The sequence below is a fragment of the Toxotes jaculatrix genome, chromosome 15, assembly GCF_017976425.1.
Source record: "Toxotes jaculatrix isolate fToxJac2 chromosome 15, fToxJac2.pri, whole genome shotgun sequence".
Classification (NCBI taxonomy): Eukaryota; Metazoa; Chordata; class Actinopteri; family Toxotidae; genus Toxotes; species Toxotes jaculatrix.
Genome location: NC_054408.1, coordinates 10,416,767 through 10,442,287, shown reverse-complemented (window position 1 = coordinate 10,442,287; position 25,521 = coordinate 10,416,767). Strand labels below are relative to the sequence as shown.

Here is a 25,521-nt window from a genome sequence, read left to right as displayed (position 1 = left end):
TTTCTTAAGATTTTGTTGGTGACACTTTCTTAATGTTTGAGTGGCTTACAGACGACTACACAGTAGTATTTTTTTTTCCCCAATTCAAACCTAAATACTAAAGTCAAGACACAGGCTCTGTGGTTTCTGATATCAAAATAGAGTGATTTATTTGAGACACTGAATGACTTCAAAGTTTTGTCTTGGAAACAGGTGATCGCACCCTGGACCAGGGCGTGAGAGAGACAGTAGCTGTCACAGCACTTATTCCATACTGGGCTCCATAGCATGCCAAGAATGGCCACCAACCCACAGCCCAATTCTCAGTCTGACACAGACAATAATGGCTCTCAGCAAATGAAAAACAATGAACCACCCATTAACATCCAATTGTGACCTTAAAAAAGAGAGAGAGAAATAAAAAGAGAAAAAATAAATTGGCCCTTTACTTTCAGCAAAATCGGAACGTTTGCTGAACCTGTCATTACAAAAAGTGCGCTTCATGTTGCTCTGGCTGAAGTCGACTGAAAGGGACCAGAAAAACAAAAGGCAAATCTAAGTGATGATGGCATGTTAATCTGTAGATACGGTCTTTTACATTAGATCCCAGTATGCAGAGGGAGGCAGACTTACTGCACACCACTGAAGCTCAGCCCACAACACAGGCATTTCAAATCTGACCTAATCTGATCAGCGGGCAGCATTTGGTGGAACTGAACAAGACCAATCATAGCTTTTTTTTTTCTTTTTTTTTTTTCTTTGCTTTTTTTTTTTTTTTTCCAAACCAACAGCAGGACTTTTTGCTTGACCTCCACCTTCTGGTCAAAATGTGCTCTGAATTTTCAGTAGATTGATCAGAGGAAATTGCCAAAGAGAAACCGTGGCAATGCTAATCAAGATGTAGTCAGGTCTCATAGGTAGGGTTTTGTTGTTGATTCTCTGATGTACATATAACACCATCTTAAAAGCAGCAAACCAAACAGGAGACCGTGATGATTGTTCACTTCCACGTTGTTGCTCCCTTAACGCAGCTAATGAGATTTCAGTGATCAATAGAGGAGAGGAATGTTACTTAGCACACCTGTCTCGATGCGATTTGTGACCCACTGGAGAAAAAACAAAAAACAAAACAACTTGATGCACTGGATATGATTGGTCGAGTTGAGAAAGACTGTATTAAAAGAAGCTGATTGAGACATGCACTTCATTTAAAAAGAGGTCTCGTCACGCATCATTATCAGCTCTAGCCATTAATGAGCCCCTACAGGATGGCAATAAAGAGTACTGTATATAAACATATATACACAGTATATAAGTCTGTGTATTAATCTAATTTACATATCTTTACATTCTTTAAATTTACATCCAAAAAGGGAGAAAATTCTCTTTGTAAACCACACTTTTCACATCTTGTCCACAAAATGACATTTTCTAATCTCAAATGAATTGAGCAGGTCATTTTAGGAGATTAGGACTATTTCTTGGCAGATTTTCCTTTTGTTGACCTGATATTAAACGTGAGCTAAGAACTACCTTGTAGCGGCACATTCAATTTTGACTTTCAAAAGTCCATCTGTGGAAAATAGACAAAAAAAAGCAAGAAGTACTCTTGAAACAAACTATTCTCCACCGAGGAGAAGTTAAGCACCCTGTCAACAGACAATACCAGTGCTTCAGTATTGATGTTACTTTTATCATGTCACCAGGTTGTTCATTTTCGACATGAAGTAACATTTGCACAAAGGAATTCTAAAACCACAACCTTTTTTTCAGGATTTGTTGCCTTTCACAGCCAAACATGTGTCTCATTAACACCTTTCTCTTTCCGTAAAACTCATGTCTGTGTTTCCAACCCTTGCAACCAGATAACAGGTGGACCAGTGGCCCGGAGGGAATCGCAGCACTTCCTCATTTGAAAGCTCTTAAAACACGGATGCGCCCAGGGAGTTGGATTCAGTCCAGTATTGGGGATCTCTTAACCCACTTCCATCGTCTTAAACAGGCGTTTCATAAAACACACGTCCACAGACTGTAAGGTGCGCTGAATTCAGTTGGTGTTGGCTCCTCAGAAGCTGCTGCAGTCATCTGGTTTTACTCCTGTGAGGGTTTTGTTTCAGTCCACCTTAACAGCTCTTCTTGAGCAATGAGAGTGTGTGTTTGCTGATGTCAGAAGAAGGCAATTTGCTGCACGTTCCAGGATTCATCATCAAAATCTCAAGTCAGCTATTTTCGGAGATCAAGAACACATACCTAGAAGGTAAAGCATTAGGTAGCATTAATAATACATTTCAAGCAACACGTCTTTTTTTTTTTTTTTTTAACTTACTGTTTTCAAAGTACTTGCAAATTTTTTTTTTGCAAGCACTAAAAAAGATAAATTAGAAAGTTGCACGCACACAAAAACAATATTGTTGGGAATTACTGCTAAGTTATCACAGTGGCCGTGGCTTACCGAGCCGTCTGATGCACTGGCACCAACTTTGTCCCCGGTGCTGTTCCAGCATACCTCGAAAATACCACCAGTACCCCTGTAGCTGTGCACCAAGGCCCCAGTCTAAAACAACAGGACAAATAAATACATTAACAACTCCATTAACTCAGGTTTTGGGGTCACAGTAATGCTTCTCTCTTGTGCTGTGAGTAACAGCAGAAATTCCATTTCCAGACACTTACCGTAGTGTTCCAAATGTGGACACACTTATCGAAGGAGCCGCTAGCCAGGTGTTTGCCATCAGGGCTGAAGGCTACACTGTAGACGGGTTCCTGGTGCTTGGTCAGCGTGTGAATACAAACGCCTCGCTCGACATCCCACAGTCGCACTGTCGAGTCGAAAGAGGCACTGTGGGTGAGGGAAAGACAAAGAGTGCACAAATAAGATATGAGACCACTGCCAAGGATTCATAATCATCTGTTTTTGTAACCTGAAAGATGATCTATTGAAAAAAAAAAGTTTGTTAATGCCATAAAAGTTGGTGTAGTATGTTTAATAGCATGATTCACTATTTCCACAGATTTGTGATGCAGTGAATGAGCCTGAAAAGCTCATAAACAGAAACAAAGGAAGCAGTAACACATCTTTTGAATCTTGGCTAATCTCCTATGGTTGGCAAGAAATGAAAGTGAACTTAGAAAGATATTATGCAGGGAGCAAAACTGAAATCAATTAAAAATGCACTGCACACACACTGTGAAAATGATGACATTTACTTAGGATTATGAAGCTCCATCCAAGCTGTGGCGATAATGGCAGTTTTATTTTCAGTGTGAATTACAGGCAGGTATGCTGGGTTGTCAGTAAGAGCTATAAATTCCTGCGGTATTTCAACTAGAACATTTAAACATGTATGCACATCTGGGTCAGGGTGTAAGGCCGCGGGTCACTGACATTTACTACCACAGGGATTTTGCCTGGAACGTGGTTTCATGTGAATGGCAGGCTATAACAAGTGTCCCCCGTCCTAAAAAATATGTAAACCCATATATACACAGTTTGTTCTGAGCACACAAGCCTGGACTCTTCTCTCAAAGCTGAGCAATGTGTGCGGTTTCCCTGTATGGTCCTGACTATGAACTACGTGTGAGCGTTTTCCCACCTGGCGAGCATGATGTTGGAGTTTGGGTTGTTTGTGCCGGGGCCTGTGGGACTCCACTTGATGGTGTAGATCTCTTTACTGTGAGCCTGGAGGTCGTGAACACAGGATTCCTGTTTCATGCTCCAAATCTGCGTGTAAAGGAAACAGCAACAGCAACATGTGACTGAATGTAATTCACCACTCAGGATTGTTCTCTTTAACCTCTGAGACTGAAGCCTAGACTCACCTTTAACGTCATGTCATCTGAGCAGGAGGCCAGCAGCATACCTGATGGATCCCACTTAATGGCGTTAACTTCATTCTGCAAAACACAAAACTCATTAGCCTGACTGTCATGAGAGTAAGCAGGGCATGGTGTGAGATAAGGTCAGAGGAACAGTGTAGGAAAGAGCTGTTTACCGTGTGGCCCTGGAAGGTCTTGAGGGGCCGGTCGCTGCCAAGTCGACATACGTGGATGCACATGTCTGTGCTACAGGAGGCAAAGGTGCTGTTGTTCTGCCAGTCGACATCCAGGGCTGGAGCTGTGGAATATTTTAACGCAAAGGTCCACATTTGTTAAAGGGTCAGGAGGGTTATGAGCCCACAATATGACCACAACTCAGCAGGAAACATATTGGCGACATACTTAATATCTACAGTGATGAGCTTTTATTATTCTGGATACACTGTGAACTCATGTTACCTGAGTGAAAAGGGAACTGCTGCTTGGCTTCTCCTGTGTGTGCGTCCCAAATGATTGTCGTCTGGAAAATGAACACAAGCATTTCAAACCACAAATGCAACATTTTTAAATGCATCATTGTAATTTATTAATACATTTGGATTCAATTAGATCTGGTTACATGAAACAATGATGCTAAGATATAATGATGAGAAATGTTAGCACTCTTTCTGTCAGTCTCTTGAGTTTATACTGAAAATCTATTAGCAGTGAGGATTGCATTTTAGTGAATGGATACCAGGGAAATCATATGATTCAGTGTTACACTCTGCCTGGTGATCCCAAAAACTGTTCATTTCAAGCCCCAGGACTGGTAAAGAAAAAAAAAACATGATTATTGAAAGACACAAATCCATGCTCGGGGAGCTTTATGAAATACCTTGTCTACGCCAGCACTGAGAATAGAGTTCCCCTTCTTGTTCCACTTGAGTGCAAAAATGGGCCCTTTGTGCTGTCCCAAGGTGCTTGCCAGATTTCCTAATGGATAAGAGCCATATCCATTTCTTTTAGAAAAGATCCTTCAGAAACATGTCACAGAGGTCGCATGATTCACAGTAACAATAACATAAACCTAATGACCGAGGAAACAATGCTGTGCTGGAATGAAAGAGGACATACCATCCTTTGTCCATATCCTGGCAAAGCCATCATACGAGCCAGTTGCCAGGAGAGTCCCGTCGCTCTGTTGGACGGAAAGATGACAAAATGGTTACTTTACCGTCCTCGGCTGCACTGTCTATACATGGAAAAGTAGAAGAGCGGAGATGTGGATGGATGGTTGGAGACCTACATTCCAGTCTAGTGAGGTGACGTCTTTGTTGCTGGGGACATCCTGCCCACCTTCTCGGATACAGTGGCGCAGCACCAGTTGGGTGGAGTTGGAGTTATTATTCTCGTTCAGGTTCCAGATCCTGGCGGTGGAGTCCCCCGAGCTGAAGGGAACACCAACGCAGCAGGAGGGGGTCAAAAGATTGTTGGAATATAAGCTGTCAGCAAGGGTTCTTATGAAGTCATTTATCTTTCAAAATAAAAGCCAAAGCGTGCACACAATATAGTATGACTCATCCAGTGATCTTTTTCATCACAGACAGAGACTCACCCTGAGGCCAGAAGATCACTGACAGGGTTCCAGGCACAGATGAACACTTCAGACTCGTGGCCTCGGAGCACTGTGGCTTTACTGGCTGGTATTGCAACATCCACATCCATCTCCATGGGCTCGCTGTGGTTATCTGAGAAGAGCAGGCGCACACACAGGTGGACAGATACACACGCACACATTTATTTATACATCAACACACACGTACAAACACACATATGCCCATAGTCCTCAACAAGTTTAGGAACCGTAAAAATAACGCTGCTGATAAATTGGTTTCTAATGAATGCTAATTGTTACCAAGAGTTTAAGGAGATGAAGAGCTTCCTTTAAGACAAACAGTGATCAAAGAAAAACGACTGTGTTTTTGCTGGTATACGCCAGTGCTATTTTTACATTTCTCAGCCTGAAAAACTGACCCACTTGGCGTGCACGCAATTATCACAGTATAATGAGAACCCAGTCGCAGTAATGCATGCAGCCTTCAAAACACGGAAAAGTCTGGTGAGCTCTCGTTTCATTTCTACCTTGTGAAATCCTCCCTGTGAAACCTTACTCACACCCAACCCTTCCTGTTGCCATCCACACCTTCAAATTAAATTCCTAGGCGATGCACACTGACACAAACATCCACTAACCCATCCACTCCTCCTCTCCTTGTCTATGGCTCCACCTGATCTACACCTCTTTGGTTTCACTTGCAGAAGAAGCTAAACAACTGCTAAAGATATCACATTCTGTGAAAACTGCACAGCTGTCTTTGTTTCTGAGTGTAAAAACTCCACACACAGATTGACATTATTGTATGAATTAAACTCCATATTAAAGGGGCTATATGTAAGTTTTCTTGCCAGAAGTGGGTGGCGGTGGTGGAAACGTACATGGAAGAGAGCCTTTTTTTGTACTTGTCAGCAGACTTCACAACAGGAGATTGAATTCTTGTTAGCCTGTTTCTTTTTCGCCCTCTTAGTTTCATGTTTATCACATAATTACTTCATATGTCAGTTCCTACTGTGAGATAATTGACACACCTGTATTAGGAGATTCAACTTACTCATGTTGTGTGTGCCATTTTCCTCCCCATTGACAGTGGCCTCTCCATTCTTTGGTGCATTAGACTGGTTTCCAGAGGTTGAAGCTGCCATGGCACCGGCCGCCTGCTGCTGGGCCAACTTGTCGCGGAAGGCCTGCTGCCGCGTCTGAACCACATCTGGCATCACAGCGTCGATGAGCGACAGCGACTCGATCGGCCGACCGTCGAATACTGTGCCATCCTGTCAGGACACCAGCGGTAAATAACACATCATGAGGTGATGTGACTTCTAATTAGTGACTTGTCTGGAGCCGTGTTTCTCCATAATAATCAATTAAACAGGTGAAGCATGTTTGCTGATTGGCATTCCTCAACAAACATTCTTCAGTGTTTCTTCCAGTGTAAGGACGAGCAAAAATGTGAAACGCATTAGCAGTTAAGCTGCTGTCTTGTCATAGAGATAAAATTCCTGTCTTTGTATCATTTAGCAAGAAAACATTAAAAGCAGGTCCCCAGCCCTCACCTCATTGATGCTGATTTCTGCCTCCACATACTGAAGCCCTTTCTGCAGGATGGAGATGAGGGCTGCAGGGGGCACTAGTGTTCCATTGATGTTAGACTGGCTGATGTGGCTCTCGATGCCGAAGGTGAACGCTGAGTGGGAGAAACCTGAAAACAAAACAGCATTCACATTCATTAGCAGGAGAGTGCCAAGCACAAGATGTGAACAAACACAACACAGATATTCAAAGAAATGTCTCGTCTGATCCAAACAAAGCTAACAGTAATTGAATACAAATACCGAATGGTGTAACAAGTATGACATTTGAGAGCACAATAAGGCATGACAATATCAGCGTTGACCTCTGAGCTGCTAGTAGCTTCTATTCTGCCAAATGGCTTCAGAGGCATTCTCAATAAACAGTAATAAAACACAGCAGCTAGAATCTGAATCATTGATCCAAATGGTTTTGAAGAGTGAACAGCATGTTGACATCTAAAGAGCAGGGCAATATTCTGTATACCCACACTGCAGGGGGTAAATGATCTGTTTACTTCCATCCACTATAAGCTAAGGAAAAAACTTGATGTAAGTGAGCATGAAATATTTGACCATCCATAACATAAAAATAGCAGCATATTATGTGCTTTGTTTTTAGAAATTGTTTATGCATGACAACTGCATTTTCTAAACAATGGCCAAATAAGTGTGCTCAGTCAGCAAAACCCTGCAATACTGAGAGAATACCACAAATTAATTAATAAGCAAGCCCAATTGCATTCGTTTATTTTCAGCATGAAACAGTGTAATTGTGTTCAGCAGATATTAGTGAGACAAACCTGATTCTTGGAGATATCTGTAGACCAAGAAGTTTACTTCGTCACTGGTAATACTCATCTTAGCCCAATGAGAGGGGGTATGTTGGAAGGCTGCGCTCACTCCTGAGAACAGAATCAAAGGTGGGAGTTGAAATTAAGATTCAGGTCTGCAGTATTCTTGCATTTGACATATTCTTAAGCCATTCTAGCAAATTATATCACATTCCTATAAAAACAGACACCAGTTCTTATTCTGCTTGTCCAGCCTCTCTTAGTACATGCTCACCCTTGTCTTGCCCTCTGCTGCATGATTCCTTCCTTTGACAATGTCAACAGCTGGGTCACTTAACTTGTGAATCCATGAATAGCGCTGAATTTAAGTATTTCTAGTCTCTCTTCTCTGGCATAACGGGAGTGTCTATATCCATTTGGCTTCCACTGAGAACTGAATGGTGCTTCCCATTAGTGACCCGGCCAACCACATAGATGGAAAGAGCCCTGATAAAGCAGTAAGGATATTAAATGCCAGTCTACTGCCCATCTAGTGAATTACAGAAGAGACCAAGGGGCTAATTATTCATAGCAGCCAGCCTGACCTTAACTTCTGAGATATTTTCAACAAACAGAGTTGTTTAACAGAGCTCATGTTAACATTTCAATTGAGACTGTCTCAGAACTGAGGGGAGCTGAAGAAACAAAAGTGCAATTACGTTTTAAATTCCATCAAGTTTTTGTCCTCAGGCTGATGAACACTGCAAGAATACTGTAGAGTTAACAATTTTCCAGTGATCACACATATACTTTATGAAACCAGAGTAAATGGAGCTGTAATGAGATTTCCTATATACCCACAAATGTGATGTAAACGTACACAAATGTAAGAGAATGGCCTGTAAGCAGATTAAAGTTAGAAAAAATGCTTAGCAAAAGAAACAAACTGCAACCTGACAATGACTCGTGAACCTCATAAAAAGGGTTTATAACTATTTCCTGCTCTCCCACTGGGAGATAAAGGGACAGACATTTTGCTGAGAATAAAAAGAGAAATAAAGGGGGTTGGTGTCAGGTATGAAGACTGCATGGCTGTCCAACTTTCATTCCAAACACTGTCCAGGCCCACTCAAGTTTCCCTTTGGTAGCATAGCAACAAGAGCGACTGAGCAAAATAGACAGAGAATAGTGTTGTCCCAATTACCAGTGGGCATAGAGCCAGAGGGGTTGAACATGTTACTCAACATGAATTATTCACTTTCACCCTTGGTATATTCTTTTAGATGGAGTCTACCATTATTGTACCACAGTGAGTGGAGATACTCTGAGCTGGAACTATAACAACCTCTGCAACTGGTGCAGCCACAATGTGATGTTTATTTCTAATAGAAAAAGAGGTGCTGTTATGATACACCTGGAGTAAAGAAAAAAATCCTGTAACAACTGCAAAAAGTATAATAGAATCTCACAGAAACATTACGAAACATGAACAAATAATGGTTTTATCTCGACATTTAATACATTTTTATTATTCATTCATTTAGATCAACAAACACATCCCACTCACAAGGCAAAGGCTCTTTGCTCCCCTCTTCCAAAAATAAAACTAAGCCTTTCAGCCTCAGCCATTGTACCCTGCTTTGACCACTGTCACTGTGTTTCTCTTTAGTTAATTAGCTTACAAATGGGACTAGGAAGGGCTAGCCACATCAAAGCAAGGCAGCCACTGCACCCACGGCCACTACAGCTACATACCAAACAACTGGAAACGTAATTAACAGGCAAGCCTGGAGGGGCTCAAGTCCCATCGGTGCAGGGCAGGGGCAATAATCCCTCTAACAGATGGGCCCATGATGCCACCATCACCAACTCCCTGGACATCCGAACTCCCTTTGACTGAACAATGTGCCGTCCAGGAAACCAGACGATATGGTTTCAGTGGGTTTACCCGCTGAAACCATATATTCACATAAGTGAAAAGAGGAGTCAACATGTGAAGATATGATTCCCCTGAACAAAAGAAATATATCACATAGGAAAAAAACAAACACTTGCTTATAAGGCTGCTACAACAAGAACACTGTTTCCACAGCACAGATTAACCACATAAAAACAGGAGATTCATGGGGTAGCCAAAATATTGACACTGAGATTTAAAACCACACATCCTGGATTGTGGTTATTATGATAATGTGATACTGCAGATTAAAAAGAAAAAAATTAGAATAATGTTACACTGAGAAGCGTAGTCTATCCTCATTGATACAGGATGCACAAAATATTAGACACACCTCAGTGTGATACAATTCAACCACAAACAGCTTAAATCAACACTCCTTTCAAAACAGTTTTAACTAACAACTGAATATTATATATTATAACATGGACTGAGTTCTAATTCATTAAAACATGATTTTTTTCTGCTGGAGAGCAACAGCGGGGGTGCTCCTATAAATGCGAATGTTACATCTTTGACCGGCTAGCCGAGTGTTGGAGTTCCCCCATTGGCCGTAGCTTTTTCAAAATGATTGCCACGAACAGTTTCTAATACATCACTGGAGCATATTTAAAAGCAATGCTCGCTATCGATAGATTTACAGACTTTTAAGATCCCTTTGGTGACTTTTTTTTTTTTCAAAAAGCACATAGAGGCAAATCTAACAACTGCCCTCTGCAGGAACACCTCCCTATGCATCTCATTCAACTGACCCTCCCTCAGCTGACAGATGTGAATGAGCCTCTAACTTTCACTCTGAGTGATAATTTCACAATATAGCAGAGATCACAGCACAGCCATTGTCTTTAACTTTTGTGTGTGTGATGATTTAGTCAGACGATGTTGCGGTTATAAAACCTGCAGCGCAGCAGCTTGGAAATGACTGCTGGTTCAAATGTAGTCTTAAGGGGCTGAATTTCAGTCACTAGTTCATACTTGTTCCGTTGTCTGACAACAGAAACGGAAAAAACATGTAAATGAGAACAGTCTTACTGGGAATTGGGCTGCATTAAATTACTGTATGTGTGCGCACAAAGAGCAGCAGAGAAGCAAACAGATAAAGGGCTGAAACAGGCTGACACTAGGCAGAACGTAAATACGACGCAATGACGTCAGAATTTTTCTGATAAGCTTATTACGCAATCATTTAGTTACTTTTCGAGCACTTTCCATTGAAAGTAGTAGTTTAGAGCAATTCCACAACAGTTTTTAATTACATCCTTGATTTTGCACATTGACCATACACTATGTTTTGACCTAGTCTTGTTGAAAACGTGACAACCTTAATGACTTCCCCACACAACAACTGATCTACATGGCTTAAGTTGCTATGGCAATATGAATCATGCCGAATGGTATTAAGGTAACAGAAATCCCTCAGCCATTAACTGAATATTTGAGCCAGATGAGCCCCAGCCAGGAAATCACACATTAAACTGAAAGTGTGTCTGTGCCGAACATTGATGAGGTATCAATATATCTGAGGAATAAAACTGGATTAGATGTTACATGCACCACAAGAACCAAATCAATTCAACCTCATCATTCTTTTTCAAGTTTTACGTTGAAAGATCCAGCCAAATGCCCAGGTTTCTCCTTGCATTGCTGTAAGCTGTCATTCTCTTAACTAGCGAGTCAGACAAATGATCTGTCAATCACACATTCATGACAACACCTTGAAATTAGCGTTATTCATTATATTTATGACGGTGTTAACATTACCAAATGCAAACAGGTAATTGCATACAAGACAGGCAATAGATAGTATAGACAAATTAAACCCTTAATTGGTAAACGATGAGAAGCCCTCCTGTGGTCGTCAGGCTTATTACGGTTAACTTCAGGTTGTTTACTGCACTCTTGCGGCAATTGTTGACAATGTAAACTGAACCACCAGCTTAGAAAGCCAACAAGTGCATTATGGCCTAAGGATGTTGTCAAAGCAGAGGAATAATAAAAGCCTTCATACAGTAACACCCTATTAACACCAGACATGTCTCAGCTGCATTTTCAGTCTACTCAAGCACATCTGGCAAACAAACATTTAAAAAAAAAAATCAAATCTGTCTACACGAGCGATGTACCAACTCAAGCTTCACTCACACAATTACCACCCAAAGCATATACTTGTGTACGTACATAGTTTGTGTATTGGACTGTAAGCACTGTCACTTCTGAGTGTGCAGCGGTACTGTAAAAAACTGACAAAGGACTGCAGCTTTTACCAATGTGCTGCTGCTTTCACTACACAAGACAATGTGTACTACTAATTTGAATTCAAACTATTTCCAGACCATTATCTCGTGAGAAATTTCCATCTACTACTGTGTTATTATGTTCGGGTATGCTTTGGCATACCTTAACATCATGTGAATCTGCACATTATTAAAGGATTAAGTTGAATGGCACGTGGCTCACAACAGTTCCCCAACAAGAGTCTGTGCTTTGCCATATACATGTACACTGCAGCTAACATACAACTAACAAAAAAGCCATTTGCAGATTTAACCTGGTCTAATTAAGCTCAAAATAGATCTTAAAGACTGATTTCAGCTACCCTGGTTCCTGGTTAAAACAAACAAGCCACTACAGACTTGTCATGTGAAATCAGCCATTCATCACTGAAATTAAATAAATGCTTTCTGAACACAAACATTTGAGTGCAGAAGTAAAAGAGGAATGAGAACTACACCACTAGCCATCTCCTACACATGCAGGTTTGAAAAGAATGATGTTAAAAACCAGCATACCAGGGACCCCATTTTCTCCTGAACAGTCACCTTCTGACAGATGTGCAAACAAGACCTGGAAACAGCAGCCATTTTCTCTTGAACTGCTCTGCTGAGTAAAACCCGCCTTTGAAGCTTCTGGTTGGGCTGCAGTCTTGAGAGGGGGAGGGGAGTAAGAGAGATAGAGTGGGGGAGGGGAATCAGAGTGGGGGATGGTGGAATGGGAGCAGGGTGATAAATAATGATCCCCACACAGGTAATCACAACAACCATTTGAGCATTATTCTTTGCCTCTCTCAATGAGTCACTTAGCAGCAGCCAATGTAGGTCGGCGCACGGTGGGGGATGGTAGCCCTTAGTCTCTAGGGGAAACACTTCTCCCACGCTTCCTATGGGTGGCAACACTTTAAATGTTTACCAGGGGTGGCCAAACTGAGTGCCAAGAGAAACAACAGCGTGCCGGTTTTCATTCCAACCAAAGACTCCACCCACTGACTAACACTTCTTTAAGTATAGGGGACGAACTCGTAAGAGAAATCATCTGCTGAGGTGATCGTTTGGAAAGAAAACCTTCAGACTGCTGGCTCTCCGTGGCACATGGCTGGCCTCCCCTGGAACAACTAGCCCTAGCCTAATGGTTCTTCCAGCAGTTTACAATCAAAGAGGTCATCAGGGTAACGCATTAGTGCAACAACAGCCACTGACACTGCAAACATGCCCCAATGCTATGATCCGTCACATGCTACTACACCAGGTAAAATCTTTGATGTACGTCTCGACAGATTCGCAGCAGTGTGAGCGTTAGGTGTGTTCTTCTCTTTCAAGAGAGAATTGCACATTCATCGGCACCACCGTCAATTATATTTTCTCCCTAGGGAATGAATGGGGGGATGGTGACAGAGAGCGACGATCACTGAAAGGATTCATCATGATAGCTTCTAATCGGGGGCATCAGGACCTAAGATCCACCCTCATGCTGAACCCATTAGAATCAAATAAAAATGACAACTCCCACTTGCCCACTGGTGTCATTTAGTATTCTCAGTAGAAACAAAAGGATATCAGCAGTCTTACATTGTTCAAAGAAGAGAACCCCTAGGTTTTTCCCCTATTGATGTGGACAATACATTACATACATCAAAGAAGCGAAAAAAAAAAATCCATATCAGTTATACTGATGAGTATATGAGTGAAAATAGAGGAAACAATATAGGCACTGTCAAAGAGTAGACAGAGTGAAATTGTTTTAAGTTTTTACAGATAAATCACTGAGACAGATAAAAGGATTGATCAATACTTGCAGCATTCTCTTATGCAAAATAATTAAATCTAAAAGACGAGACTATAACTGAACGTAAAATGAAATGTGTGTGTAAATGATACATTTTACATTGCTGCTTCCACACTACAGTTTTATTAACTGCTGTGCAGTGTGACAGAATAAGCCTTAGAACTAATGGATGGGTTATTCCAACTGGACTTCCTGTACCTGTAGTTGCATGCCCACCCCAATGCAGAACCTCACCAACCGTTTTTTTTTTTTGTTTGTCTTTTTTTCAAACGCAGTGATATTTTTAGTTCAAACATTAAGTAACCACGCAGATTTTGAACATATTCACAGATGTTTCAGTTTATATTAAATTCAAATGAGTCGATACTGGAATGGTCACATTAGACACTTGGGCAGAGACAGATTCCAATTTTGTTACAGTAGGAAATAAATCTGATTACGGACCAGCTACTTGTAAAGACAGTTTTTATAATAACCAGGTTATTGCATGTCAACACCGTCTGATTTCCTGCTTTAATCTTGTTTCTGCAAATAACCTGGTTTCACATGTGCATGTAAGCACAAAGAACCAGTCGCTGTAGGGCATACACGAGTACGCGCCTGTGTGGGGGTGGGTGGCAAGTAAATACTTTGTGTGGAGGAGACTGTGGGAATAAAAGAATAAAGCAACAAAAAACCCAGCTTCACAGACACTGAACATGTCATTTGTTACTTTGTACTTAGAAAACAAATGACCCCTTCAATACTGATTTTGAATTTATATCACTATTGATTATAAGAGTAAGTTTTATTGTGCCATTTAAACCCCTCAAAGACACTGAGTGAACTGATGAACGTATTCTCTTGAACAAAATGAAATTCACTGTATAGACATGTTTGTAAAATGAGGCGGTTCAAAATCTAGGCCACTGCATACTTTGCCTTCATGTTGAATGAAATGATAAAGAGCCACAAGTTCCTGTGTAGTTCATCTGAAACTGAGACTAAATGATCTATGCATTTTATCAAAAACAACAAACTGAATAACGAAGATAACATCTGTCAGCCTTTGGCTGAATTGACATACTGTCGATGGGACCATTAGTTCCACCACCAACAGGAAGTGAAACTATTACATCTTTATGGGAACATACAGTATGTCTTAACAAGCTTTTACATAAGCACTATTTCACTGCGAGGGAGGGGGGGAGTATTGTTTCACCATAGCCTTCTTTATTTTGTAGAGTTAATGTATATTTCTACATTCATTCAACAGAAACAAAGAACTGCATGTCCTTGAGATTGGAAAGTCAACATAAAGGCTTCGGCCAGGCAATTCTTTTTTCAGCAAGATGAGGATTGCACAAATAAGCTGTAAACACAGTGACAAACCAGTGTGGGCAATACAAGTGTTGCTATGGTGACCAAAAGATCTTGCTTCTCTGTCAACAGCTGCTCATGCCACCCTGAATACCCCCCACTCTCCTTGAGCTTCCCTTCCATCTGACATCAGGGTCAAACAAACAAAGCAGACAAGAGAGCTGAAATACTGATCTTCATTCTAAGCCATCCCTCGACATATTCTTTACCAAGCATTTACACAGTACAACACTAATGTTAGACACCAAAGATTCCCCTTCGTTGTGTGTGTGTGTGTGTGTGTCCTCTATCCTGCTGAGCAACTGACTGCACAGACAGAATAAAAGTTTGGAAATGTTTGCAATTTTTTTTTGTCATAACTACACAGAACTCAGAGTGCATGTACCCCTGATGTACGTAGAGAAATTTTAAATCTGAATGGGTATTTGGCACATATATATATATATATATATATATATATATATATATATATATATATATATATATATATATATATATATATATATACATATATTTATATATGTATATATGTATATATACATATATATATACACATGTGTTTATATATGTATATACACACCCTTGTGGTGTTCTTTCGAAAATCGAAATGAAACCCTACATCCCAACACTATTGCATAAGTTCCCACAAATGTGTTGCACTTGTACGTTGCTTTGCTTTCACCTTCTATCCAGTTCATCCAGCTCAGTGGGGCTTAAGGAGACTATACTGGTCTTCCACAATGTGAAGCCACCGTCTTGTTCTTTTCTTCTAATGTTTTGGGTCATTGTCTTGCTGCAGAATGAAGCCCTGACCAACCAGTCTGTCTTCTTTGGTTACTTTCCTTTTTTCTCACCAGTCTGATAGCAAAATACAGAACTACTTCCTGTAGTGCAGTAGTTGCCCTATTAATGCATCAGAGGGTGTAGTAACGCAGTCTGTTCCAACGCTGCCCTTGTACAGACAGAGAGTTGATCAATAAAAGCTGGGGCAACTGTAAAGGTTTGTGTTAACGTTCAAGGCTTATTTTACTTCAAACTGCCATTAAACAACAAAAGAATAAGACATTACCACCTGACGAAGATTGTTCGAATAGTTCCCAGTGAATATTAAATGGTATTTTTCAACTCTTTGTGTACTTATACACAGCTGTAAGAATAGAACAATAAACCTGTCTGGATTAGAAGCATGTACTATATTTGTCAAAAGAAAACCTATGCATGTTCAGGTTCACCACTAGGACCAGTCTGTGGTATGATGTTGACAAGTTTCAAATTACAAGGAAAAGGAAATTACAAACTATGCAGCAGCAAACTTTCACTGGCATTCTACAGATGGCTGTTTCGTTTCCGGAGCAGTGTGCTCAAAGCCACAATTCATGGCTTTCCTGAAAACTGTATACTCTGATCACTGGCTGCCTGGCCAAAGCTTTAGACCGATAACTCATGAGTACATCCAGAACAAATCTCCACCAAAAACTAATCTGTGCAATGTTTTCCATGCTTCCCACAGTGAAATTACTGACTTTCATGCACAAGTGTGGGACTGCCATCAAATGATTTTGAAGGAGTGAAGGTGCACTTGGTTGTACACACAAAAGTCATGGAAACGGCAGTGTATAGGCTGAGAAAAAGCAATAGCGAATTATACACCTGGTCTGGTGTATAATTTATATGGTCCTTTGATAAAAAGTCAAAGGCACAACCCCTTGTACATAAAAAGTCAACTACTCCCAGGATGTGTATTGGCAACAAACATCCCATCACACTGCTTAAAATTCTGTCTTTGCTCTGATATCAGCGGCTGTGGGCTAAAGATTAAGTTGTTCAGAGAATCTTCTGACTTTGGTAAAAATTTAACCAAAGTTTTCATTTAGACATGAGAACTGTGAACCATAATATCTTGATATGAGAATTTTGACACAATGTCATTGTCGCCTGTCCTTTTGATGACTAGCGATCAGCCCAACCCAACCTCAGAGCTACACAAAGCACTTGACAAAATAAGTTTACGTGGCTGAGTCTGCAGGGGGCAAAAAGAAAGAAAAACATAGATTCCCTTTAGTAAAAAAAGTTTCTCACTTTGGCATGCATGTGCTTGCTCAACTTCCTGAACAGTCATCCACCAGCATTAGTAGTGCCCCCCACACCTTTTTTTCTGAAAGTCTAGTTAAAACTTACAGACCAGCTTCAGAGGCACACTAGAATGATGGCAACATAGATCATACTCTTTTTACTCTTTAGTTTTTGTCAATAGTAAGAAATGAAACTACCTGCTTGCACTCAGAGAATGACCTTGGAAAAAAATATGTTTGAGTCTATTGACTGAGCAGAACCTAACACAGATGTTCCCTAAAAAGAAATGAATATATTCTATTAAATATATAGAAGGAAACTGAATCGTTAGCTATAACGGGTTCAGACACAGTAGAAATAGAAACCGATTAGCTGCTAGACACTGAAACAGTTCAACGTTGACACACCTTTAAAGGCATGCGGCTTTGTCCCACTTGCTTTAATTTAAATACACACAAGGACAGAGTCAAGGCACAAAAGACACAAGTTCACACAATGATAAACAGAGCTACCCTAAATCCAAAAATGAATCCAAATAAATAACTATAGCCTTGAACTCGCCAGTACTTGTATGGGCGTTATTTCAAAGTAACTACTAGTCTGCCAGTTGGCAGATAGCCCATGAACACTGCATGTCTCTTTTGGAGGGAGAGAATGGTTCACCTCCCCCCATGGCCTATCATAAATAAATACTGCTACAGAAATATTTGGACAGCCTGATACAGAGCTTTGCAGCACCACAAGGCTGACATGGGCTTTCTCAGGGACTTCCTTGCCCTACTTATGAGCAGGGGATACATTTCTGTTTTGAGCACACAGTCTTGCAATGTACCTTGGATTTACTGATGTCTCTTCTGTCTCAGCTAACCGAGTCCATGGGAGTCACATTTGATTGCCTTACTGACTTATCAAAAATCAATTCAGAGCATAATGAAGAGTGACTATAAGCCACCAGATGAATGATGAATGAATTATGATTCTTCACATATTATAGGCCATCAATTTTTTTCCGGACCGTTTTTCCTGAGATCGTGTACAACACTGAAACCACAGACAATGTGTTCCTTCTCAAATCCTGTCACTGAACAGGAGGCAGGCAGACAATAACCTGTAGGCCAACAACATTATTCATTTATGCCTTCTGCGGACTCAGTACAAAGGTAACTGTGTCCATCTACTGAAACACCAGATCAAAGACAATAAAAGTCCCAAAGAACAAAATATTAATAATGAAATGATTCAATGTCTGACACACTGAGAAAACTTCCAAATTCCAAAGCTATGAATGAGAGGTAGCAGTGACTTTAAACGCTGACAATAACATATTTAAAAACCAATAAATCGAAACTGTTGTCTGAAACATGTAATTAAGACGTAATAAAACTCCTATTGTTCTTTTAATAGGCAGCACTAAACCTGTTTTTGTAATGACTGCAATTAGGGTTCACTGCAAGCCCTCACCTCTGGTGACAAAACCGGTCAACATGCTGGTTAGGCAAGACAGTGTGGCTGAAATTAATTATCACTATAGCAAGAGAGATATTAGCAAGAATATCTTTGCGATTCAAATGAAAACAGGGAAGACTTAAGCAAATAACATAAATTCATCAAATGTGTGTTCAGCATAATCTGCTGTTCCATTTTTATACATTCTGTGAAAATAACTTGTCAACCATGTGACACAAAAAGTAAAAAAGTAACTAATTTAGTTAGGTTTAATCTACATTTAAACTACAGAATTTGAACTACTGTTGGTTTAAAAAAATCTTAACCTGTAAAGATCTATTCAAATGCCCAGTATGTATGAGTTTTTGTCTAAAGTGGAGTTTTTGTTTTGAATTATTTATTTTTCAAGGTAGTAACGTGTTCGCATTAAGCTAATTTCTCTCTTCATTTATGCAAAATGGAGTAAACTAGCTAGCTGTGCTGATCAGTCATAACACCAAAGTATTTGAGAAGTGAGTGGAAGCGATTTGAATTCCACGCTACAGGTGTTAAAAAAAAAAAAAAAGGAGGGTAAAGGTAAGATTGTTTGTAGGCTTGAAATGTGAAATGAAACTGCTTTACAGTAACATTACCCAGACAACAAAGCTAAAAGCTAAAGCCATCTGTTAACAATGTCAATTTGACAACGTAATTTAGGATAAGGCCACGCAAGTTGTATTCAAATTTATCAGAACAGTTTACGTGTTTTTTTATTATTTGTCCCATCTTGATTTTTTTTAGAGAAAGTGATGGCCATGTTGCATAATCATATCATCAGAAAACGCTTCCAGGGAATGACACCCATACACACTGGTATATTCTTTAGTTGTACGTAAGTCCAACAAACACAATAGTTGTTGTGTCTCTGCGGTGACGACATTAGTGAATAGTAGGTGTCATCAGGTTATGTCCAATGGCCTCCTGTTAAAAAAAAATAAACAAAACAAAAAAAAGGGAGGCGGCAGTAATCAAAATGTCAAATCAAGTCCAGTCAGTATCCTCTCACCAGAGGTTCTCCCCAGTGCAGCTTCTTTGTTAAAATACCTCCATCTGACTTCAGCAGCTAAACAACACTGACTGATGTTGTGAGCAAACAACAGCAGCCAGTAGGTCAACAAGAAAATGGGGACATCTCTTTGGCATTAATTATTTGGGCCACCGAAGTAAAATAAGGTTAAGACAGCATTCAAACAGCAGTGTGTTTTGGCTGCTATTTTCATCTGAATCCTTCTCATGTCTTGTTTTAACAGAGATAATGAACACTTTGATGCTCAGAGGCCAGGCAAGATATCTTAACTGTGTCTGTACATGTAGTATCCCATTATTCCATGAATTACAAAGAACAGACTGGGGCTACTGAATGGAAAATAAAAAGAATTTGTAGGTCATGGAACATTTCTTAATCTCTACATAAAAGACAATGGTTTTATTAAATGTTATGTGAACGTGGAACCAAGCTTCAAGATTTCTTTTAATATTTTGGTACTTTAAGACAGTTACAGCTGACACAGTAAGGAAACAGCTTAGCATTGTAGTTATACAGTACCATCAACTGTCCCTTGACTACTGGTGGCAATGTCTAGTACAGTTGAATGTCTTTCCCCTCCCCCACTCATGCGCTTCCTAAGTCTGCAAAGGAATATAAATATGTATCATTCATATTTCTGCTTCAATAAAATGAATCAAACTACAGTGGTGCAAGTGCATACTGTGGAGGTTTTCTATTGTGCAACTAAGGGCAAAGTAGATATCCTAATTATTATAAAAAATGGGGCAACCATCAACCTGTAAAACTTACTGTATTTTGTAAAGTAGTCCACAGCTCAGCTACTAAGGTTTAACGTGAGTGTGGAAACAAAACAAAAGAAAACACAGCATGAGGGAAAAGTTTTTGTTTTTTTTTTATAACTAACAACGAAAGAGAGGAAATTATAAGACACAAGGAGGAATTTCAACACACGTGTGAGTCAATGGGTGAATAAGCTATGCCGGCAACCTCCTGATCAACGCCATAATCACCAATTTCTGAAAGTCATTATCCTCTTCGCATAAAACCCACACACAAACCCAGAAGCAGCGTAAATGCAGCGCAGCCTAAACCATGCCACTTTTTTTCCCCCCTGGCTTACCTTTTATTGTGAGAGTGAACTCGTGGTGTCCGCCGCCACCTCTTCCTCTTCCACAAGGAGAACCTCCAACTTCAGTAAGCTAGCAACGACTTTCCTCCCATTTTGCTTATCGTCATATTTCAAGTTCCGACCGCTGCTGTATGACTCACTGTCGGCTTATTCGGTATGCTAACGAAGCGTATTCGCCCAGACGCACTCACAACTGGCGGTAAAGTTGGGGGGGAAAAAAAAGCCCGAGTTTTTGCGGCTGAGGCTGCAGGCTACTCTGTGGAGTTTCACCGTTCACTGAGAACAGGAACGTAAAGAGACAGCAGCAGGCGCTGATCGGCAGCGGGAGAGAGACGTAGACAGAGAACAGGAGAGAGAGGGGTGGGGGGGGGTGGGGGGCTGGGGTGAAGGCTAACTGACCTTAAACCTGAATACTGAAAACATGAAAACACGATGGAGTACTCAGGTTTGTCATTTAATTCACTAATAATTCTATATCCCGTGTGCCTCAGTTTCCCAATTGGCTATATTATGTGCTAAAATGTAACTTACTAAGCAGCTAGCTAGCTCTACGTCCTTACATAGACGTATGCTGTGGGACTGTTTCAACGGCTATGTTAATATATCATAAATGCACACCAACAATATAGCTGAGAGTGGTTCACATTTGACCCACAATACACATTCGGCCGCACAACTTCTACTATTAAACGTGCACTCTCGAGAAAAAGAAAAGCCCTAAAGTGTATTATTACTTTGATATTTTTTGCTTTAGTGTGAACAGTGAGCTGAGTCTCACAGGCTACGGTCTTGCATGTTGCCTATCTGGCCTCTGAGCCGCTTCCCCTCCCCCACGCTCCACTATTTTTCGCCTGCCCGGTCACACAGCGGTTGATTAATTCTCCTTTCGCCTTGCTCAGTCATTCAGATTTGGAAAGTAAATAACAAGTTGACATCATTACGGCTCTACACTGGTGTGACACATTCCTTTGGTTACCGTACGCACGGCAATATTTGCGCACGGCATATTCCGTGCTCCTAAATGCTTTTAGTTGCGTAATTTACACGTTGAAGAAAGTGGGCATATAATGCTGTATCCAAAAACTATATTTAAACATATAGTTATATTGACAGCATAGTATCCAGCTGGATTGCAATTTCTTTTTCTATTTTCCTCTTTTGGTCATCATTACTGTTAAGGCATTCTGGGTTTTTGTGGGAGAGTGGGGGTTGTTTGTTATTATTATTTTTTAATTTAATATTTTTTTTAACCTGTGCGCGACTTTCAATTTTATGTATCATTGTGTATGTGTGTTGATTTGATGTCCATTTCTTTATGTTTCAAACTTGATTTTATCATATTCATCAGTTGATTTTATGCTGATGTTAAGTGACTTGTGCTACCATTGTGTATGAAAGGTGCTATACTCTGACTTAACTTGATGTTCAGAATTTCGAACATTTTCAGACCAACAAAAACAAAGAAACTGTCATTTTTTAAAAATATTTCCCTAAAACAGCTGGGCACTGTAGTTTTAGCAAATGTTTCTTAGACAGGGGTATATAATATATTTTGGCGGATTATTTTCAGCTGCAGATTAGTGCACATTAGGTTCTCTAGTGAGTATTTATGGTACCAGGATGGTGTATGTGGGATTGATCCAGAATGGACCACAATGTCCATATTTATTATAATGAAAGACCATGCCACTTAGAGCAATGATCTGGATCATTGATGTATTTTATCAGTTTTTGGACAAGAATGAGGATTTGTGGCACAAAGGAGTGAGCTATATCAGGCTTTAGCTACACTGACAATAATAATAGGTCAAAGTAATTGTTGGTTTTGATACATAGGATTTGTTGACAGTAAGAAAAAAAATCAAATATCTACAACCCTCTGCGTATAAAATGAAATAAACCTGTTCTTCGAAATAATAATATACCTCATTCCCTTGCCGTTCCCTTGGAGGACATTGTTGTCATATTTCGTCTTCACCAAGAGAGAAATAAATAAAATGAACCCACAAAGTTCACATAGGACCCTCCGATGTCTGTCAGTCAGTTTCGGATGCACAGATGTTCTAAAGAGAGAGTCCTGTCCAATTTTTTCTCTAGAGCAACCATATTTGATGAGAGCAGATAAATGAATGAATGAGCTCTGCCAAATAACCGTTTCAAAGCCCTTTCTTTACAGTAAATCTTATATAAATGTCAGCAAGGAAGTGAGGCATGTGACTTCCAGAAAATGGCAAGTAAAAAATTTGCTCAATTCACACATCCGGCCTTATATGACCAATTTCAAGTATGCTGCATGTTCCTCAAATCATCCTTTGCCTGTTGCCGTGCTGCTGAGTGCTGTGATGTGGTACAATATAGGAGCAGTCATTTCACAGCGGTTGAACTGCAAGATTATGACACATACAAGGCCTACACTGGATAGGATGTGGAATTAGTTCAGAAGTCAGTTGGAAGCATCAGCTTAAAATTCAACGCTCGTTGTTTGATGTGGCAACATGTGATTTGATGTTATGGTAATGATGTGTAGAACTGTGCCTCGTAAAATAAATTTGCAGTGTTTGTAACCAGCAATTCTCGAAGCAACTGTCGTTAAATTACACGGCAGTAACACGAGATGAGTAACAAAACAGCTCAGTAGTCAGTCAGTGCGTCTGCTTTAAGGGATGGCTGAGAATCACCACTTGTGAAGGTGTTATTATCTGTCAAACATAGTGAAACTGTATCAGCAAAAGGAACAATGATTACACACTCAACAACAAGAAATTAGCTAAGCAACAACACAAACCACAGTTTACAAATTGGCCATCAAGTTGAATCTCCTACAGCAGTACCAGTGTCATGTGTCTATTAACTGTATCCAGAAATTTGAGGCAGTGCTAATAGAAACAGACAAGGCCTAAAAATTGGTTTAATTTTTTTTATTTCTGTTACATCAGCCTCTTGCCATTTAAAGGGAGCTGCAGGTGTCAGACGAGCCTTAGCACTGTACTATGTGAGCCTTGATTGCTTGCTCACTACCGCATGAGTGCTCAAAAACTCAGTCATTGGCCTCAAATCTCTCCACGCTGCCATCTGCGCCTACTGCACTTCTATTACATGGTGTATGGTAGGAGCGCTTCCTGCCATAGAGCTGGGGCTGACCTCCTAACAAAGAACAGGTTCAATCTGCCTCCCCTCCCCCAACCCTGGAAGCTGATGAGGGTCACATGACCTTTCTAGACAGCACTGAGGAGCAATGGTAATATGTACGGGTGGGGGAAGGGTGCTGTGAGTCACACGACTCTTGTTGTGTCGTTATTAGGCCGGGAAGCGCGGGGAAAGCTCTGTCTGTAGCAGGGGAATGTCCAATGGGGTATCTATTCCTCATTGTGCTCTGGTGTCCATTGACATATTGGATTTAGTTCCCTAAGCCCTGCTGCTTTATTTACACTGTAAAGAGAATAGGAGCGTCGGAGCTGGGGCATCAGACCGAGTCTGGGAGAAAATGCTTCACTATTTTTGTGTGTGTCTGAGTGTGTGTGTGTGTGTGTGTGTGCACATTTGAGCACGTGGCATTAGAGAGAAAAAAAAAAAAACAAGCCCTGTGTACTCACTGTACAACACCTCCCCCACTATCTCCCTCCCCTCCCCCTCTGCAACCATCTACACCAGCTTTCTGTTGTACGCTGTTATGTCATAGCCTACAGACCTATTTTCTAGACAAAGTGAAGCAGAATAAAAGAAATAAAAACATATCTGTTTAGGTGCACATTCTTTCATTTCACATAAGCAAAGAAAAGAGTTAGTAGTTGACAAAGTGGAGCTGCAATGATCTATACAATATGTAAGCTGCAACAGACATGCTGTTTATATATTATACTTGCTCAGTGAGGTATGACCCTTTTTTTTTAGAGCATCAGAGTATTTAAAAAACATGTGTGTTACTTTAGGAAGCCACATTCCTCCCTCTGCCAAAATCAGATTCCTTTGACAGAACAGGGGGAGGGAGAGAAGGCGGGAAAAGCAGACAGATGTCAGAGATTCAAGGGCTGAGGACAGAGGTCAAGGGTTGGTGACCTGGGCATCCAACAGACTCGCCTTCCCTGTCCTCCCCCTCCAGCACAATGGCAGTCAATGACTTTACAATGCTTTCTTCTAGCAGTGACATTTAAATCTTTTAGTTACACAGTTTTGAAATTCCCTCTTAAGGTGTAGATGGCTCAGAAGCAGTTATTTTGTTCCTTAGCTACACCGTTCTTACTCTTTATTTATTAAATGTTAAAAACGCCCTTAATAGACTGGAACATTAATGGAACAGTAGTTCTATTTTCTTTCTTACCGAGAGTTAGATGAGATACCACTCTTGAGTATGATAAATATGTAGCTGCAGCCAGCAGCTTTTTAGCTTAGCTTTGCATAAAGACTGGAAACAATCGGAAACAACTAGGCTGGCTCTATCCAAAGATAACAAAATCACCCTACCATGTACTGATTTAGGTACTGATTTGTGTACATGGACACAAATTTTCCTTTTATTTTGGACAGTAAAATATTAACTTGTAGTGACTACAGCTTTATTACACTTATTTATAGGCATGTTTAGACACTCACACTCACTTGGTAAAGGTTAGTGAAAAATAGTGATCTGGTTTAATACTGAAAAAGTTCATAGTGGCTTCAGACACTGCGTATTTAATTCAATTTAACCAAAATCACAGGCTTTCACTAACCTTAA

At 40.4% G+C, this 25,521-nt stretch overlaps 1 protein-coding gene across 1 annotated transcript; it reads right to left on the bottom strand.

The window, feature by feature from the left end:
- Window positions 1-106: 106 nt before the first annotated feature.
- tbl1x (transducin beta like 1 X-linked) lies at window positions 107-20,839 on the bottom strand. Its single transcript, XM_041057233.1, has 15 exons — window positions 20,799-20,839; window positions 7,767-7,868; window positions 6,949-7,094; window positions 6,447-6,666; window positions 5,393-5,525; window positions 5,084-5,225; window positions 4,912-4,975; window positions 4,673-4,770; window positions 4,255-4,315; window positions 3,972-4,093; window positions 3,799-3,873; window positions 3,573-3,700; window positions 2,653-2,818; window positions 2,432-2,533; window positions 107-2,229 (listed from the first exon to the last, which is right to left on the bottom strand). The coding sequence occupies exons 2-15, from the start codon at window positions 7,822-7,824 to the stop codon at window positions 2,203-2,205; spliced, it is 1,542 nt and encodes a 513-aa protein (XP_040913167.1). The 5' UTR covers window positions 7,825-7,868; window positions 20,799-20,839; the 3' UTR covers window positions 107-2,202.
- Between the last annotated feature and the right edge of the window lie 4,682 nt (window positions 20,840-25,521).

Coding starts and splice junctions, on each gene's coding strand:
- tbl1x (XM_041057233.1), bottom strand. CDS start 7,824: ATGAGTATTACCAGTGACGAAGTAAACTTCTTGGTCTACAGATATCTC. Junction 4,771..4,911: donor CAGGATATGGACAAAGGATG/GTATGTCCTCTT, acceptor CTTATCCATTAG/GAAATCTGGCAAGCACCTTG. Junction 3,874..3,971: donor AGACCTTCCAGGGCCACACG/GTAAACAGCTCT, acceptor TGTGTTTTGCAG/AATGAAGTTAACGCCATTAA.